General features: G+C 29.0%; 2 protein-coding genes across 3 annotated transcripts; one reads left to right on the top strand and one right to left on the bottom strand.

The window, feature by feature from the left end:
• Positions 1–1670: 1670 nt before the first annotated feature.
• On the bottom strand, positions 1671–4420 carry LOC101264884 (heavy metal-associated isoprenylated plant protein 7-like). 2 transcript variants are annotated; one of them, XM_069291403.1, is made up of 6 exons: positions 4243–4260; positions 3938–4064; positions 3676–3778; positions 3154–3350; positions 2092–2182; positions 1671–2023 (listed from the first exon to the last, which is right to left on the bottom strand). In XM_069291403.1, exons 3-6 carry the CDS (start codon positions 3746–3748, stop codon positions 1725–1727), a joined length of 660 nt encoding a protein of 219 aa, XP_069147504.1. In that variant the 5' UTR covers positions 3749–3778; positions 3938–4064; positions 4243–4260; the 3' UTR covers positions 1671–1724. The 2 variants fall into 2 exon arrangements, with proteins under 2 accessions (XP_069147504.1, XP_069147503.1); XM_069291402.1 differs by lacking the exon at positions 3938–4064 and having other exon boundaries at positions 4243–4420.
• Positions 4421–17135: 12715 nt separating this feature from the next.
• Positions 17136–18793, top strand: LOC101264390 (protein PYRICULARIA ORYZAE RESISTANCE 21). Its single transcript, XM_004250244.4, has 3 exons — positions 17136–17387; positions 17622–17703; positions 17812–18793. Exons 1-3 carry the CDS (start codon positions 17373–17375, stop codon positions 18603–18605), a joined length of 891 nt encoding a protein of 296 aa, XP_004250292.1. The 5' UTR covers positions 17136–17372; the 3' UTR covers positions 18606–18793.
• The last annotated feature ends 446 nt before the right edge of the window (positions 18794–19239 follow it).

Below are 19239 nucleotides of genomic sequence, written 5' to 3'. Positions count from 1 at the left end.
ATAATTTATGATATTGAAAATATTATTTAAAAATAATTTTTATTTGGGGTGGTGGTAGGGTGGGGGAGGGGGTAGGAGCGAAAAAATAAAAATTTGAACTTTATAGTATTTTCAAAAAATAAAATTAATTTTTTTGGGGGTTGGAGGTGGGTGGGGGGCTGGCCGGAGGGGAGGGGGTAGGGTTTAAAAATAAAATTTTGAAGTTGAAAATATTTTTAAAAAACAAAATTATTTTTTGGGGAGGGGTGGGGTTGGAGAGGGGTGGGGGCTGGACACTGGTTGGTGGGTGGGGATCAAGAATCGGGTAAAAAATAATAATTAAAATTGATTTTTTCTAAAAATTTTTTGTTGTTTTTCCCAAAAAAATGTAATTTAAAATTGGAGGAGAGTTTTGGATAATGTTTTCCTTAATTTTTGAAGGAAATTCATTTTCCTTAATTTTGAAGGAAATGAATTGATTTGGAAAACATTTTTCAAAACTTTTGTCCCCAACCAAACATGAGAAAATGGGAAAATTCTCAAGTACCCCCAACCTATGCCCGAAATCTCAGGGACACACTTATACTATATTAAGGTCCTATTACCCCCCTGAACTTACTTTATATGTAATTTTCTACCCCTTTTTAGCCTACGTGACTCTAGTTCGAAAAAAAAGTCAACCATCGTTGGACCCACAAGATAGTGCCACGTAAGCTAAAAAAGGGTAAAAAATTATTAATAAAATAAGTTCAGGGGGTAATAGGATCTTAGTATAGTATAAGTGTGTCTCTGAGATTTCGGGCATAGGTTGAGGGGGTACTTGGGCATTATCCCTGAGAAAATTAAAAAACATTTTCCTTCATACCAAACATAGACAAGGTTATTACGTATATTTTATCCTTTTTCATTTTCTAATCTATTTATAAAATTACACTAAATTTATTATCGTAGTCGTAATAGTTAGTATTATACCAACAACATTAGTAGTAAAAAGGGACCAAGAAGCAGGGACAAAGGGAAATGTTGCAAGTTGGATAGAGCAATTTTGGAATCTTAAAAAAGGTAATAATCTATCTGTTTTATTTTTTAAGTAGGAAAAAGTTGAATAACTTTTACCACAAAAATTTAGAACAAAACAAAAAGCATCTTAAAAAAAAAGAATATTTATCCTATTTAATTATGCTACACGGTACGTAGCATTTGGCTAGCACAATAAATAATATTCTCCAATTGACACCAACTAATCAATGACAAAAATAGCCAAAAAAATATCTATGTTTCAAAAAAAAAATTATGAATGGAAGTGCTAATAATTCAAAAATAGGACTGACCTAGTTTTTCGAAAATTTAAAATATTTAAAGATCAAATTATATAATCGAAAAAATATTTAAAATTTGAAACTTGTAATAATAACTCGACTTTTTATGCTGACTTAAAAAAACATTTTTTTAGGCATTGACTATAATATGTGGATATTATTCTAACTTTAGCAACAACTTGACGGTGGAAAAAAAATGAAAGTAATAAAGGACTATTATCAATATATAATCTTATCACATTGTTGATACAACTTATTTGATAATTAGCCAGTTATAATTTTTATAGATAAAGAAAGGTCTTAATTATCAATTGTTCACGTTTATTATACGTAACAACTAACGATATAATAATTACTAGATAGTAGATCATATTGAAAATTGGTGAAGTAAAATTCATTCTTAAATTAGCGTGAATATTAATTAAGTTACATGATAGAGCAAGCATTAGGATTGTTATCACTGAAAATTTGAGGAGAATAATTAGCGTAGTACTCCATGTTGTTGTTGTAGTACTTTTGAGCTAAATTATAATCCTTAATAATATATTCTTCTTTTTCTTCCTCCTTCTCTTCTTCTTCTTCTTTCTCTTGAATAATATTATTTACGAGTGAAGCTTGTTTTCCGCTTCTCTTATTCACTTCTTTAGTTAACTTTTCTGGGTCGATATTGAAACCTTTTATAATTACTTGACTTTTTTCAATATCTGTCGTAACACATTCTACACCTGCATGCAGCACATTATCATATTTAATTAATTATGATGAATTCTGAATAAATTATTTATACGATTACCTTTGATTTTGCGGATTTGCTTCTGAAGAACTTGAGCACAAGCATCACAATGCATTTGAACGTTCAACACAAGTGTTATTTCAGGAGGAGGCTGTCATGTATATATATGTATCACACTTTCATGTTAATTAATTAATTAATTCATCTAATCAACGACTAAACATACTTATCAAGAAGATGAATATATATATGTATATGATTAGACAGGAGTATGTTTATAGTACATACAAATGATCATTAATAAATAAATACATATATTAATTGGACTTGTTGCATACAATCCATTTGTTTAAAATGTAGGCCCAAAACATTCTCAACAACAATTGAAACATGAATTGATATTCATTTTTTACATGTATATTGATATTCTTTTTGCATACGTGCACATGCAAACACGAAACTAATATTTTTAGAACCATATAATTACTTATGCTGTCTCATTTATATAATAGATCTTTCAAAAATACATAACGTACTATTAGAAAATTCAATAAGTAAATAAATTTAAAGAATTCAAACAACATAATATTCGATGCATAACGCATTGAATACCGGTCTGACTCGTGATTTCTCCTAGCTCCCATAAACTTTAATTCTTGAATTCACTCCACGGTACCTTTCTAGCTTCATATAATATATAGTTGAATACACCCATTAGGTACCCAAAATATCAATTTACTCCAAAATAAAACATTGTCCATCCTAGCTACATTATACTAATTTTTGTGTTTGTTACCACATATAATCTATTTCGTTGGATGAAAATTTAAATAGTCTACTAATAAAGTTATGAACCTAAAGCAATATATAGTCACAATCTTGATTAAATATTAATCAAATTTGAACATGCATGAGATTTCAAAGTTCATATAACTTAATCTTGATTAGTTAGCTAAATTCAAAGGAAAATAGTCCACCAAAAATAGATGGTCATAGAAATACACAAATTAAATCAATGTGCAAGTAACAAATTAATGAGACAAGAAACAATTTAATCACAAATCATGTGCTTAATCTTAATTTATTTAACTAATTAATAGTAAGTAGATTAAAATAAATTACCTCATCTTTTTTCTCTTCTTCTTTCTTGATTTCTTCTTCCTTTGTATTTTCTTCAAATGGCTTTGTCATATGTGAAATAAGTTCAACTTTTCTACCACTTTTCCTTTCCACCCTTTCACACACTTTAAGTGGATCTACATTTTTTCCTTTCACCACCACCTTACTTTCCTCGTAATCGATCGTCACTTCATCTATTTCTGCGCTTTATTTAAAAGATAATTATAGATAACATTGTTATATATATTTAATACATATATTTTTATTGTTGATGCATATATCTTAAATCGTAATAAACTATACCAAAAAATAACATTGATTGGTTTGACTATAGTCTTTGGTGGTTTATTGATGGTTTTAATAATGTGTTACTTCTGAGTAAATTAATTCTTGAATTGGAAACGTGCAAGGGATAAGGGAAATCAAATAGTTTGATAAATTAATGTCTAGTTACAAAACAAAAACCTATAAAAATCAAATTTTATTTTTTTAAAAAAAAGGGAAAAACATAGAGAGAAATAAAACCTTGAAGGCCTTTCAATGCTCTTGCAACTTTTCTAGCACAACCTTCACAGTGCAAATCAACTTTTAGCACCATCTCTTGTGCCTCTTCTTCTTCCCTTTTCTCCTATGAAATAAAAACAAACAAACAAAATTGTGTAATATCGATTATATATATGATCATATATTTAATTTGTATGTAAGAATCTAATTTATTCAGAACCTAGTAAGTTCTTCTTTTTTTTTTGCATTTAGAACTTTAATCTTAACGCTTGTCTTTACTTACGTGAGAGATGAAATTTAGGAATTCCTACAACAACCCCAAGTTAACATATATATATATATATATATATATATATATATATAGTATTCTGGTAAAGTAATCATATGTTGTATTCAAGATTCGCCTCGGCCTATACATTGAAATATACAATAATAATAATATATAATCAGTATAATTCACAAGATGATATTTAAAGAGGGTAAAGAGTACGTATGTTTCTACCATTACGACCATGTAACAGTAGAGATGTTATTTTCAGTAGACTTTCGACTCAAAAATATAAATTTTGTTAAAGAGTAGAAACTTACCTCCCCCATCTTTATACAATGTTGATTTTCAAATGCAATGTTTTCAAACTCTTTTGTAACTTCAAAATTATAGTATTTGATGAGTCTGTCTTTGTAATTGTATTGGAGAAAAAATATTTAAGTTGAGAGGTGGAGATAAGCAGCAGACAGCAACAAAATCTGACGTGGAATTTCTTAAATTGCATGTTACTTTCTCCGTCACAAATTATTCATTATGTTTCTTTTTTTTTTTAGGTTAAACTAATATTAACTTATATTAATTAAAAAATATTTTTTTATTATATTGATACGAGAGAAATTGAAATATACATTATTTTTATATAATTTTTAAATATTAAAAGTAATAAATTAATTTATTTTAATTTAACTATAAATAGTATTATTAAATTAAAACTTTTAGAAAACGAAACGTAACGAGAATTTTTAGCCGAAGAGACACAATGGTCCAATTTGCTGATTCAGCATTACGTTACTTTTTTCCTTTTAATCTTCTATTTAATGCTCACTACTTTAATTTTCTATCTTTCCTTTAAAATAGACTAGCTTTTAAGCATACTTTATATTAATGCATATATATAATTTTATGAAAAATAAATATATTACAAAATGATGCATTTTCATTTTTATTTTTAATTTTATTAGTTACTTTTTCCTTTTCATCTTCCATTTAATTATTTGTCTTTTTAATAGTCACTACTTTAATTTCCTATTTTTCGTTTAAAATAGACTAGCTTTTAAATTAATGCGTATATAATTTTATGAAATATATATATATATATATATATATATATATATATATATATATTGCAGAATGATGCATTTTCATTTTCATTTTTAATTTTATTAGTTACTTTTTTCCTTTTTCATCTTCTATTTAATTATTTGTCTTTTTAATAGTCACTATTTTAATTTTCTATCTTTCGTTTAAAATAGACAAGCTTTTAAGCATACTTTATATTAATGCGTATATAATTTTATGAAATATATATATATATATATACACACACATACAAAATGATGCATTTTCATTTTTATTTTTATTTTTATTAGTTACTAAACATAAATAAATCAAATAATAAGATCAGACTAAACTTAAAATGTCCAATTTTGATAATTTAAACAAGACAAATAGTGGATTCAACAACAATTTGTCTTTCACTAACTTAAAAATCTTGAATCTAATTAATTATCTCTAATATTTTGTTCTCCAAAAAGGCCAATTCAAAGTCTATGTTAAACGATGATAATAATTTTCAAAGAATATTTCAGAATTTCCTATACATGAAATTGAGTGGAAAAAACTACAAAAGGAAAAAAAAAATTCAGTGGGGGAAATTGAAAATCCAAATAAAATAGTAGTTTGATGTATAAATCAATGACTTAGAGGATGATAATCAAAGTTAGAGAAGAATAGATGCATTAAGAGATTCTTATTATTATAGTATATTTTTTATATTATGGTTTACTAATTAATATATAACCATAAGGTCTCATATAATACTTAAACCTCACCAAAGAATAAGTATCAATTGATTGTTAAAGTTTTGACAAATAAAATTATCGGACATGATAAGAGGTAAATTGCACTCGTAGAAGTAATTGAGAAGCAATTAAAATAATTTTTTTACTTGTAAATTTTGTATTAAGTTAAAATAAAATAAATAAATTGAAACAGACTGGAAAAATAATTTTCTATATATTTGATGGGCATTGATAAAGTGACATGTGTGGTGATAAAATGTTGTTATGTCCATGGTTATCTGGTCTTTGGTACAATCAAACAAGTCCTTGCTATTATTTTTTTTTTTTGCATAATTCAAAAAAATAATAATATATTTTTGTAAAAGAGAGTTTTGAAGGTGATTGATTTCTCAAAACCTTTTGTCTTGTTGTAAACAACTTGATGCCTCTATATGGTTACCATTCACAACTATCATTACATTGCTCACCATTGTGCTTTTTCATTCAAAGACAATATATATAAAAATACAAATTTTCCTCTTTTTTTTTTTTAAACTGAAAAGACCAAATGCCATATATTGTCTATATTTATTTATTATTTTATTATACTTTTGGTCAATTTATAAATATTCTAGAATATCTGTTTTTATATTATGACATCAAAAAAGTGGTAATAGATTTATAAAGATAATACAACATAATATCTTTTCTTGAATGTCATGTGTATTTTAATGATGTGATATTTAATATGGAATCACATTCTCAATCACATTTTCTATAGATTCTTTTTTCTTTTTTTATAGTGTGAAATTTTCATTAAACCCAAAATATCTATTAAGCAATGGCATTTTAGTAATTTTAATTTTTTTAAGGGCGAAATAATAATTGTATAATTAATGACCAAAATGAAAATCTAAAAGAATTCATTCTTGTCTTTACTTTTAAAATTGGCCCATAAAGATATTTTTATAATTATGTCAAAATGAAGAATTTCTATTAATTAACTTTAAGAAATGCTAAACTTGTTTTGACATGTTTTTGAAACAAAAGTTTGAATTAAACTAAAATAAAATGTTTTTGAATAGTTAATATTTTGTTGCTAAAAATACTTTAAAGAATTGTTGTGTCAACATATTTTTAATATTATGTTACATAGCATGCGACTAAATTCGTATCTTGATTATTAATATAATCTTTAAAATGATGTATCAATATTTTTTAATTAATTTGAAGAAATATAAAATTACGTGACTAAAAGAATGAATAACGTTTAACTATTAAGAAATTTATGATTTGATAATGTATTCATCAAAATTTAAAAATATGAAATTTTCATTTCTATATAGAATATTTTCTTAATACCAAATATGATAAACTATTTAACTGAAAAAAATTGACAAGAAAAAAAATTAATATTCCAATTCTAAAAAATATTAAATACAAACTAAAGAAAAATGAATAGTTAAAAAATAAAAATAAAAATGACAATGTCAATAGAAAAGGGCTTGAAAAATATAGAAGAAAAAAAAATAAAAAATAATCATAACTTGAAAAAGAAAAAAAAAGTATATTGGTTATTTTTAGAGGGTAAGATTTAAAGTTTTTTTTTACGGCATGATATTTAGAGTGTAATATAAAAAAAGTATTCATGTAATTTAGAATATAACATTATGTCAATTGTTATCGTATATAGAGTAAAATTGCTTTCATGATTGTTTTTATTTTCGTGGAGTTAAAAATTAATATTTTAATAAGTACTTTCAATATTTAGAATATAACATTATGATAATTGTTATTGTATATAGAAATAAATTTAATTTCATGATTGCTTTTATTGTTGTGGGGGTTAGAAATTAAGTTTTTAATACATACTTTCAATATTAAACCAAAATAAATAGAAGTATTTCTATTATTGAAGATAATAATGAAATGCATCACAAAATTCACTGACTAAGCAAACTACAAACACATTATACTTAGTTGAAGGAGTAGAGATTTGAAAGATTTTGAATCGATCTTTACGAGTTGATTGATCAATGATTAGTATTTTATCAGATGCAAATCTTATGGTGCAAATATTACAAAAAGAAGATAAGTCGAAAAAACTACTAGCGAAAATATATGAAGATCGATGAACTTTTTCAAAGATATCAACATTTTATATATTCCTCGAATGCGAAATGTTTTAATTCGTAACCTAACACAATTGTAAACTACGCATTTATGTCGTATGGACATTTGAAAAAGATTATTATGTTGAAGTTGTTTATTGTAAAAATAAATAATTTAAAATATAGAAATCTCATATATTTAGAGGCTAATTACATCCTATCCCAGAAGTTTTCTCTAATACAAATAAATATAAATATACAATGAAATTAGTGTGATAAAACAATGATTTCTTTAATTTTATTTGTTTGTCATATTTTCACTTGACATAAAAATTTTTCGAAAGGAGTAAAGAAGACTTTAATTTTATAGTTCATTGTCTTAGCTTCGCTTAGTATTAATGAGGTTTGCGATCTGAATTGGCATTAGTTGTTGAAAATCCACCAAAGCTTTGCAAAAAAAAGTTTTAGACACTTATTTGAAACACAATCTACCCTCTACTCTGGGAAGACACATCTTATTCCAAAGCTACCCAATGTTTATTCCTTCCCTCCTCTTTGTTGTTCAAGAAAAATCTAGCAAACAACTTGTGTAGATTAGGGGTGAGCGTTCAGTTCTTCGGTTTGGTTTAATCAAATTTCGGTTTCGTTTTTTGGTGTTTGATTTTAGAAAAGTGTGCACCATAGTTTATACTAAACTAGATCGGTTCGGTTCGATTTTTTCTACTTCGATTTGATTTAGTTCGGTGTTTTTTAAATCGACTTTTCGGTGTGAATAAAAATAAAGAGGGAATATGATAAAGTGTTAAGAATTTTATCATGTATTTAATAAAAATAAAGAGGGCATATATGATTTTTTAGCGAAGATGCCAAAGGATTTGTTTATGTTTCTTAGCATAGATGACTTCCATTTTGCTAAAATCTAAAGGTTTTCTCCCATACCGGAATGCTGAATGAATAAAGAAGAGAGCAAGCAGCTTAGCAAGCCGACGCCACGATGAACTTTCGAACAACCAAACTATAAGGACTCACAATAAATAATTGTACATAAACAACAATAGTTTAACACTTTATTGACATTATATTTGTTGTCATTTAAAATTTGAAAATTTAAATGAATCATTTTAATATTTTGAGTCAAAATTCAAAAGTGTATAACTATTATTAATTAAGTAATATAATTCAAATATTTTTAAACTTAGTAAATAAAACTTTGATTCTTTGATTGCACCGTAATTTCGAAATTCTTGCACCGAATTCCGAACTAAAGAATCGAAGTTCCAAAAAAAGAAACAATCGACATCAAACCGAAACACTAAAAAATCAAAACTGAAAAACCAAAATTTTTCTTCCTTTTCCTAGCATGAAATATAGGACAATCCATATAGGTAAAACCAGTCGCATCAGCCACAACCTGATCCATTGAATGAGCCACTTTTTCACATATATACTAAAAATTCTTGTCTTCATTGATTCGTTGATCAAATTGTGCTTCATAATCTAGAGTCTTCATAACCATGTATTTTGCTACCACATATATAAAAATAGGTAGAGAGGAGAGCAAGATTGGGGAGGGAGGTGAGCGAGATTGGGGAGGGAGGCGGGTGGCGATATTCGTGTGCATTCAGATACATGAAAGAGTGGCGAGTTAGATGTGAGAGAGACGAGGGAGGCGAGCGAGATTAGCTATGTATCGAGATATATGTGAATCTTCTTGGATACAAATACAAGGGTGTACATTACCGGGTTGGTTCGAGTTTTTCATGTATCAAACCAAACCTTTTGTGTTGGATTTTTAAATTTATAAACCAAACGAAACCAATAAAACTCAGGTTTTTCAACTCGAGTTTTTTGGATTTTCAGGTTTTTCCGGTAAAATATTCATACAAACATATAATTTATTTGTACTTCAAATATTTCTTTAGTCCTACGAAAGTGTAACTATCTAATGTGTTTCTTAGGAAAATAACACATAATATCATATGATTAATGACAATAAAATATCCGACAAAATAATAATAATAATAATAATAATAATAATAATATCGAGTAAAACAAATATTGCAAATTAAGAAGTTATAAATGAAAATGATCATCATTTAAAAGTACTAAATCATGCTAAAATAAGTTTAATAAATATTAGTTACATGACTAAATATTAAAGAAAATTAAAATTAGATTATGTATTTTAATTATCTAAACCAATGTAAAACTAAAAATCAATATTCAATATTATTGTCATTCCTAGTATTGAATGGATTTTTATTTTTTATTTTTGCATTAGTATTAAGTTAATTTTGGTTAAACTTTATTGAAATTATCAACATCTGTGGATGATAATCTTTATTAAACCATCCAGAATTCTAAGTTTTAAACTTGAAATAATGTATTCAAAGATAAACATTATAAAAAAGTAGAAGAAATATTTAAAACTATATCAAAGTAAATATTTTTATGTATAAAATATAATTTTAAAATTATATTTATAATGTCGGATTGGTTTCGTCCCGCATTGACTTTTTTCAGTTAAAACTAAATCAACTCAAATATAGTCAGATTTTTTTCGGTTTGACTCGAGTTGTGGTTTAATTCGATTTTCGGTTTTATTTTGTACACCCCTAGATACAATATATTTAGAAAAAATTATACCTAAATTTGATTTCATGTATCTGATATACATGTATCTGGATGTATCTAATGGAACTAATATTTAATAAGATATATAATATTGCAAAGTAAAGTGTATCTAAGTAATTCACTTTTTTTTAACCTAAGTAATTAACTTCAAAATTATTGAATTTATATAAATTCTCAAATGTTGTATGGATAAGATTCTCATTGGGCTTTTGTGTACGGATATGGTAGGAACTCTTGCTTTTATGTGCCCAATTTAATAGAACTAAATAACCCAACTTTATGAATGGGCCATGGAAATTCACTTCCAAAAATGAAATACTTTTTAAGTATAGAGATCCTCAACAAATTACTTGCAAAGTAGGGCTCGGCATAAACATCGGAAAAAATCGAAATATCGTATCGAATTAAACTTTTTTGATATTTCAGTTTTGGTTTTTTGATTTTCGGTTCGGTACTCGGTATATGTTTTTATTTTTTTGGTATTGCGGTTCAGTTTTCGATATGTAATTTTGTGTTATTCGATATTTCGGCTTACCAAAATATATTTTATTATAATATATATTTATATTATATTAATTATTAATGTTAAATAATAAATATTATAATTTAAAATAAAAAATTAAAAAGTAAAAGTCACTTTTTTATGTAACTATTTTTAGACCGTTAAGCTGAAAAATCAAACAAAAAAATTGTAAATTTTTAGAGGCCCAACTAAGCAGGCCCATTAAAAAAACCGAAATAACAAAAACCGAACCGAACCGAATTATTTCGGTTCGGTGTTCGATACACATTGTATAAGAATAAAAAATCGAAAGAAAAAAAACAAAACCGAACCGAATTATCGAATGCCCACTCCTATTACAAAGTATCTCTTTTGATTAAGATGTGTTATGTAATTTAAAAAAAAAATTAGTGTTTTACTTTAGGAAAAAACATTTCAATCATGCTAACAATAACAACAATATCTTAATATTAGTGTTTATTCAATCATGCTACAACTAGGATAATATATTTAGATTTCATTGTTCTTCTTTATCGTCGATACATTTGGATAAGATTGCACGAGAATAAAGTATCAAATGAGGTGTATATGGAGATACATCATTATCAAAGCAAACATGTTTGAACTTCAAGAGATCACATGTCAAACTTGTAGGGTTTCAATAAGGTTTCAAAATGTTTAATACTAGATTTAATCTTCTATAAATTAAATGTATTACATTTTTTTTTAAATTCTAACTAGTCATAAATTTATCACAACGCCAATTAACGTCAATTATGAAATTTGGTCTCAAATTTCAGAGATGTACGTCTCACACAAAAATAAGTTAGGATACACTAATGGAGATCTTTCATTTAACTATTTCATACAAAGTCATATATTATATGTATTTATTAGTTTATGAAGCTTACAAGTTAGAATGTGAGATTTTCCGATATCGGAGAATCTTGTTTTGTTCAATGTTTTCATGACATGAGAATTTCTTTTAATCTCATCAGCTTCTTTTTCTTCGGGGGCCAAATGAATACAAATAAATAAAATGTCTTGTGGTGCAACGTTACACTGATCGATATCGAACCCTATCGAAAAAAATGTACGTTACAATATCGATATTACTATATATAAATAAAAATTCAATGTCTTACAAGTTAATTTAATTTGTACCTTATTTTCAAAATAGCCAATGATGCCTGTTCCAACACATGAAACCTTCAAATTGGTAATGTCTTGATACAAGTCTTTACGAGTCCATATAACAAAAATAATCCAACCATTTGTTTGCTTGCGACTAAGTGTCACGACTCAAATCGGGCCGCGACTGGCACCCACACTTATCCTCCTATGTGAGCGAACCAACCAATCTAAACCTTAGCATTTCAATATAATATCAACAGAAAGTAATGCGGAAGACTTAAAAACTCATTAATAAAACCAATTCAATAACTTCTAAAAACTCAACAACTATTATTATCCCCAAAATCTGGAAGTCATCATCACAAGAACATCTATCCTCAAATTACTAATCTAAGAGTATCTAAGAAGCAAAAATACATAAAAAGCTAGTCCATACCGGAACTTCAAGGCATCGAGACATGAAGAGGAAGATCCAGTCCAAGCTAGAAGCATTAGCTCACCCTGAAATCCGGTGTAATGAAGACTGGCTAGAGTTGCGGTTGAGTTGAAGACGACGGCACGTTTGCTGCACTCCACAAATAACAAGGAAAGAAACATACAAGTAGGGGTCAGTACAAAACACGGGTACTGAGTAGATATCATCGGCCAACTCAAAATAGAAAACAGTATATATCAGATAATATCATAAATCAACTACAATACTCAATCTGTAGCAACACCATGTACAAGAATCTTTGATAAATAACGTCAAGTACATTTATGAGGACTCAAGCCTCCATATCATGCTCATTTGGGAATTAGGTTCTTTTCATTCGAATTTATTAACATAATTCCGAGATTCATTATCTTTATTCCTCTTGTGTCGGAATGTGACACTCCGATCCCCTAATTCTACGTGTCGATTCGTGACACCCGATCCCCTAATTCTACGTGTCGGTTCGTAACACCCGATCCCCTAATTCTACCTGTCGGTTCGTGACACCCGATCCCCTAATTCTATGTGTCGGTTCGTGACACCCGATCCCCTAATTCTACGTGTCGGTTCGTGACACCCGATCCCCTAATTCTACGTGTCGGTTCGTGACACCCGATCCCCTAATTCTACGTGTCGGTTCGTGACACCCGATCCCCTAATTCTACGTGTCGATTCGTGACACCCGATCCCCTAATTCTACGTGTCGGTTCGTGACACCCAATCCCCTAATTCTACGTGTCGGTTCGTAACACCCGATCCCCTAATTTCATTCCATTAATTCTTCAAGCCTTCTTTTATACCAAGGCATCATCAATCTCATTACTTTAGTTCATCAAGCCTTCTTTTATACCAAGGCATCATCATTAACAAGGGGTTTTCAAGATTTGGGATTCAATAGCTTCATCATGCTTATTTCATCACAATTATATAATCACATTCATGCAAGCATACAATTAAGCATATAGAAGACTTACAATACACCCAACACATATCATTCGCTATTAAGAGTTAACTACGAATAGTATAAAAGCCATAACCTACCTCCACCAAAGACTAGTGATCAAGCAAGCAAATTCCCAAAGCTTTGTTCTTCTTCTCTCCCTGTTCGTTCGTTTTCTCCCTCTCTTGTGCTTTCAAATTTTCTTATTCAAACCCTCTTTCTTTTACCCTAATTAGCATATAATTAAGAATAAAAGATGACAATAATAACCCACAATTTAACTCAAGGTTACCTCTTTTATCCCCCAAGAAATTGAGTTATTAATATAAACCCACGAAATATATAATTATAGCAGGAATAGTCCAAAACGCCCCTTTAAAACTTAACCAGAAATCCGACTCCGACTGGGATTACGCAACCTGTGACGGCCCGTCGCGCCTGCGACGGTCCATCATGCAGGTTCGTCAGAGACTCGATTTCCTTAAGGAGTCTGTGACGGCGCGTCGTACCTACGACGGTCCGTCCTGCACTTCCGTCACGACGTTCAGAGAATCGTTTCCTGTACCAAATTCTCAAGAGTTGAAGTGTTTTGAAACGGTGGATCACGACGATTCGTCGTGCCTGTGACGGTCCATCCTGCAGGTCCGTCACAGAGTTCAGAGAGTCGATTTCAGCACCCAAATTTCAGAATTTCTAAGTGTTTTGGGACGAGACACCCTCGACGGTCCGTCGCGCCCCATGACGTTCCGTCGTGGGTTTCGTCGTCTCAGCCTGTTTTTCTAGAAATAAAATCTGCTGCTCAAAACGACTAAATAGATCGTTACACTAAGTAACATTTACCATTTTGCCCTTGGCTAGAAGAGTTATAATCATATCGATTCGATAAGCAATTTGGACTAGGAGATACATTGTGGTTCAACCTCTCCTAGTTAGAAAAGCTGACCTACTTTATTTTTATCACAAGAACAAGTAAATTTTGGAGAGTGGATTATCTATAATGACGAATCGTTGACCGACTTTCTAAGGGTTTCAGATGATTACATAGATCAAATCAAGTTAACAATACTTGAAATCTATGTTTGAAAGGAGCCTAAGACTAGTCAACAATGTTCTCCCTTATCGGTCGATGTTCATCCCCAATTAGAAAATCATAATAGCGTTGATGGATTTCCGATAACTCAATCTGCTGATTTTTCTAACGTGACTCATTAACAAAATATTCTTACTGTTTGATATGATTTTGATTTGAACAAAACTATCAGTGAAAGTGACTGGTAATGCTCAATGATTATATTTCGATTATTATTTGTTCATTTTGTTAATTATTTATTAATTATATGATTTTTTTTATTATTATTATTATATATTTTGTAGTGGTTTACTTCAACAATGTAGGAATATTGCTCCAAGTTAAAGACTAGATAATCATTTTAATCAGTCCTCAGAGTCTGAAATGACAAAAAATGTTAGGACATTCTCAATTTTTCACGTCTCACATATTTTTTTATGCAAATAATTATCAGTATGTCCAACGCTTGATTTTTTTTTTATTTAAGTAAATTAAGTGCATGTGATACATATTTATATTATTTTGCATATATAGGGAAAATATCTCAATTATATGACAAACACAACAAAAACTTCATAAAGAAAACAAAATAAAATATTTTTTTTGTAAAGTGTAGGTTTTTCTTTCACTTTATAAAGTGTAAGAAAAACTTTCACTAATGAAATATAAACATTATGGGAGTTGGGACTAACAGAAAATGTTTAAAATATTGGATAAAGTGAAACTTTTTCTTTCACTAAATTTATTTTAATTGCTTTCTAAAATAGTGATTTATTTTGATCAATTTTTTATTTATTTTTTGCTTATTTAGGTTTTGAACTCTAGTGTGTGTCATTGTTCAAAGTTTAGCGAATCAACGATAGCCACTTGGAAGTGGCCCACTGTCCTTTGCACCTAGTACATTGCCTGCATTTAGATGGACACTTTCTTGGAACCTGTTCATAGCAGGACTTGATTAGAATATGCTAGTAATTATATGGTTTATCGAGATTTGATGCGTATAATTTAAGAAGATCGTGAGTTATAAAGGTTAACTTTCATATTTAACGGACACTTGTAAAAACATTCACAAAATCATTTTTTAGAACTGAGTTATAAATATTTAATTATAAGTTTAAATATTTCATCAGAACATATTATAATTTATATATCTAAATAAAATTTACTTATCGTATCTAAAAACATAAATATCAATTGGTGCACTAGAATTCATTCAATCAACCAAGTTCAATTCTTCATGTGGTGACTTTGCCTCCTACATTCCATGTCCCCACGAACATCTATTTATTATATTTGTTTACATCATATCATATGAAATAATTTAGAATTTGGCTATAGATCAACAAAGTTATAAAAGCCGCCCCTCACTTTGTAGCTATAGATTTTGAGTTTGGTCCCTCACTACCCACCCAGTGGCGGATCTAAGAACTTAAGGTTGTGAGTGCTCTAAAGTGAAAAATATAAAAAAAATACGTGTTAACAGTGAGAGGAGCCATTGAGCCAACTAAATTATTTATTCATTGGGTGCTCTATGTTAATTTTATACAAATACCTATCAATTTCTATACAAATATACATATTTCGTAACGAAATTAATAGGTGCTCAAGCACCCGATAGACACCATGTGAGTCCGCCTTTGTACCCACCTTGACATTAAACTTCTACCTAAAAGAAAAGAATCACATATTTTTTTAGTACTAATGATGTTGACCTTTGACTTTTCTATTTTATTTATTAATTTGCTAAATATATAATTATTGAAACAGTTGATTTTCATCTCATATGTTAAAAATTTACTTGGTGTATGATGTGTTGGTAAGAGATAACATATAGCTTTAAAATTGATTGAGATGCATGCACAATAACGACACACCACAATTATCATTTTCCACTTACAATTTTTGTAATTAGTCCATTATTTTACGTGTCAATTATGTTCAATTATCTTCATTCACACTCTTTTGTAGAAGACAAAAAAAGTGGAAAAGATTTATGATTACAAATTAGGTAAAATTTAATGACAATTTAAAGATTGAATGCCTACATATATAGAGCTAGCACCATGTGGGGGTAGTACACCAACCCAACCAATTTAGATAAAATATTTAAATAAATTTCATAACATATATAAATAAGTATTTGGATCAAAACTATTTAATTCTACGAGATTCGAAAGATACTTTCCTTATTAATGATTTAATTTAATTTAACATGTTATAACAAATTAATTATCAATCACTTTATCAAGTTGTTATGCTTATCACCACAAAATTTACTTGTAAAAGTTAAATACAGTGTATATGGTATTAATATTGATCATTTTTCCCCATCTTTAATCAGGGGTCTTGAATATTAATATTGATCATTTTTCTCATTTTTAATCAGGGGTCTTGAATTTGAATTTTTGTACACATGAAAAAAAATCTTATTAGTTGCGTCATTTCTGTAAACAATCTTTAAAGTGTATGAATTCAAATTTAACCAATCTCAATATAGATATCGAACGTCGAACCGGACGAGAATATATTTGCTTGGTATAAAAGGGAAGGTGAAATGTGACCATCAAAGCCAGTACATGAAAATTGAGAGTATATGTATAGTCAGCAATTCTAGTGGCTGCCAATTTAGATGAAATCATTAATTTTAACTTCCATTTAATTTTAAAGATGTTTTCCTACTTTATTCCTTCTTTTTTTTTTCTTCATAAAGACTTTTTGATGTTTCTTTCATACTAATATATATTTTTATTAAAGCTAAAACTCTTTTCTCTCCACACAAAATCCATTTTCTTCAAGTATCAACCATGGGGGGTGAAAAGGTATGAATTCACTATTTATTTTTTATTCGAAAAATATTCTGGTCGATCTTATATATAACTATATGACGTTTGATCAAGAATTTAATATATATGATCGCGCTTAAATATTTTTTGAATTTTTATCTTTCCACAAATACAAAAAAAAAAAAATTAGTTCATTCTTGCATAATATTATTCACAAGCTTTGATTAATTGTATCCTTAGAATTATTTTAATTTATTGTTTAATTATCAGACTACTATCATGGTACTCAAAGTTGATCTTCAATGTTCAAGCTGCTACAAAAAAGTTAAAAAAATTCTCTGTAAATTCCCTCGTAAGTCTCTTTTTTCTTGAATTCTTCAATATTATAATATGAATAAAAATTCATTTGATTTTTTTTCCTTTTTTTTTTTTTGTGGTGTCAATTTTTTTGGGAAAATAGAAATTAGAGATCAAGTATATGATGAGAAGGGCAATACAGTCACAATCACTGTTGTTTGTTGTAATCCTGAAAAACTTCGTGACAAATTGTGTTGTAAAGGATGTGGAGTAATCAAAAGCATTGAAATCAAAGACCCTCCAAAGCCCAAACCTCCCGAAAAGCCCAAAGAGCCCGAAAAGCCCAAACCTGAAAAGCCTAAAGAGCCCGAAAAACCTAAAGTTGTCGTCATTGAAAAGCCCAAGGAGCCTGAGAAGCCTAAGGTTGTCGTTACTGAAAAACCTAAAGAACCTGAGAAGCCTAAGATTGTTATCATTAAAGAGCCTCAGAAACCTAAGACACCTGAAAAGCCAAAAGAAGTTGAGAAGCCTAAGCCCAAAGAGCCCGAAAAGCCCAAAGAAGTTCCTAAACCTAAACCAGAGCCCGAAAAGCCCAAAGAAGTTCCTAAACCTAAACCAGAGCCCGTAATGCCAATGCCAACGCCAGTGCCAATTCAAGAATACCCACAACCGCCACACGGATATTGTTGTGGACAATGCTACGGAGGCCAAACTGGGGGTCCGTGTTATCAAGGGTACGGACGATCGGCCCCTCCGCCACCGGAATACTGTTGTGGACAATGCTACGAAGGCCAAACCGGGGGCCCGTGTTATCAAGGGTGGGGAAGACCGGTCCCTCCGCCGCCGTGTTACGATAGCTATGGGCCTGGGCCTTATGGCTATGGTAGGGGCTGTTATGTGAGCAGATGTGATCAGTACTTTAATGATGAAAATGCTAATGCTTGCTCAATTATGTAAGGTGATGGGTCAATGTCTGGGCTCTTCAATGTGGGCTTCTATTAATGGGGTTGTCTTTTTTTCATTAAAAATTGTTATTAAATGATAAACTATGTATAGGTAATTTTCTTTTGTAAAATAGAATAAAAGATGTTAATTAGATTGTTGAAAAGTCTTGATTGATTAATAAATGTCATTTTTCAACATTACTAGTGGTTTAATTTCTCAAAATTTTAACTGAAAATCCTTCTAATTCCAATTTGTGTATCACTCAACTAAAATATTGTTCTCACGTGATAAGTTATAAGAGTATTATTTTTGTTGGAGAAAAAAAAGTATTAAAATACTAGTTAAGACCAATTGTTCTAGAATTAGAGTAAGTATTCAATATTTAGGTTTTTTTTTAAAAAAACAAATATAATTACAAACTCGCGATTTGAAGTTAATATTTGGCTCTCAACGCAATCAGTTAGGAAGTTAATAATTGTTGAAATTATTACAATAAGAAATACATTACAAAGTACGATTTGTAAAGGATAATATGAGAAACTTCATATCTGATCTTATTAAATGCTAATATTTGAGGGGGTCTACTTCGTGGCTCCGGAGATAGAATACATAGGACCCCTCAAGTTTGAAAATATTCGTTGAGAAA

The sequence above is a fragment of the Solanum lycopersicum genome, chromosome 11, assembly GCF_036512215.1.
Source record: "Solanum lycopersicum chromosome 11, SLM_r2.1".
In the NCBI taxonomy this organism is placed as follows: domain Eukaryota; kingdom Viridiplantae; phylum Streptophyta; class Magnoliopsida; order Solanales; family Solanaceae; genus Solanum; species Solanum lycopersicum.
The sequence above is the reverse complement of the archived record's forward strand: the minus strand, read 5'-3'. Positions and strand labels throughout refer to the sequence as shown.

Bases quoted from the DNA above. Each gene is read 5' to 3' on its own strand.
- LOC101264390 (XM_004250244.4), top strand. The intron at 17,704-17,811 runs GTAAGTCTCTTT...TTGGGAAAATAG, and splicing joins AATTCTCTGTAAATTCCCTC to AAATTAGAGATCAAGTATAT.
- LOC101264884 (XM_069291402.1), bottom strand. The intron at 3,351-3,675 runs GTTTTATTTCTC...AATAAAGCGCAG, and splicing joins AGCATTGAAAGGCCTTCAAG to AAATAGATGAAGTGACGATC. The intron at 2,024-2,091 runs GTAATCGTATAA...TGCTGCATGCAG, and splicing joins GCAAATCCGCAAAATCAAAG to GTGTAGAATGTGTTACGACA.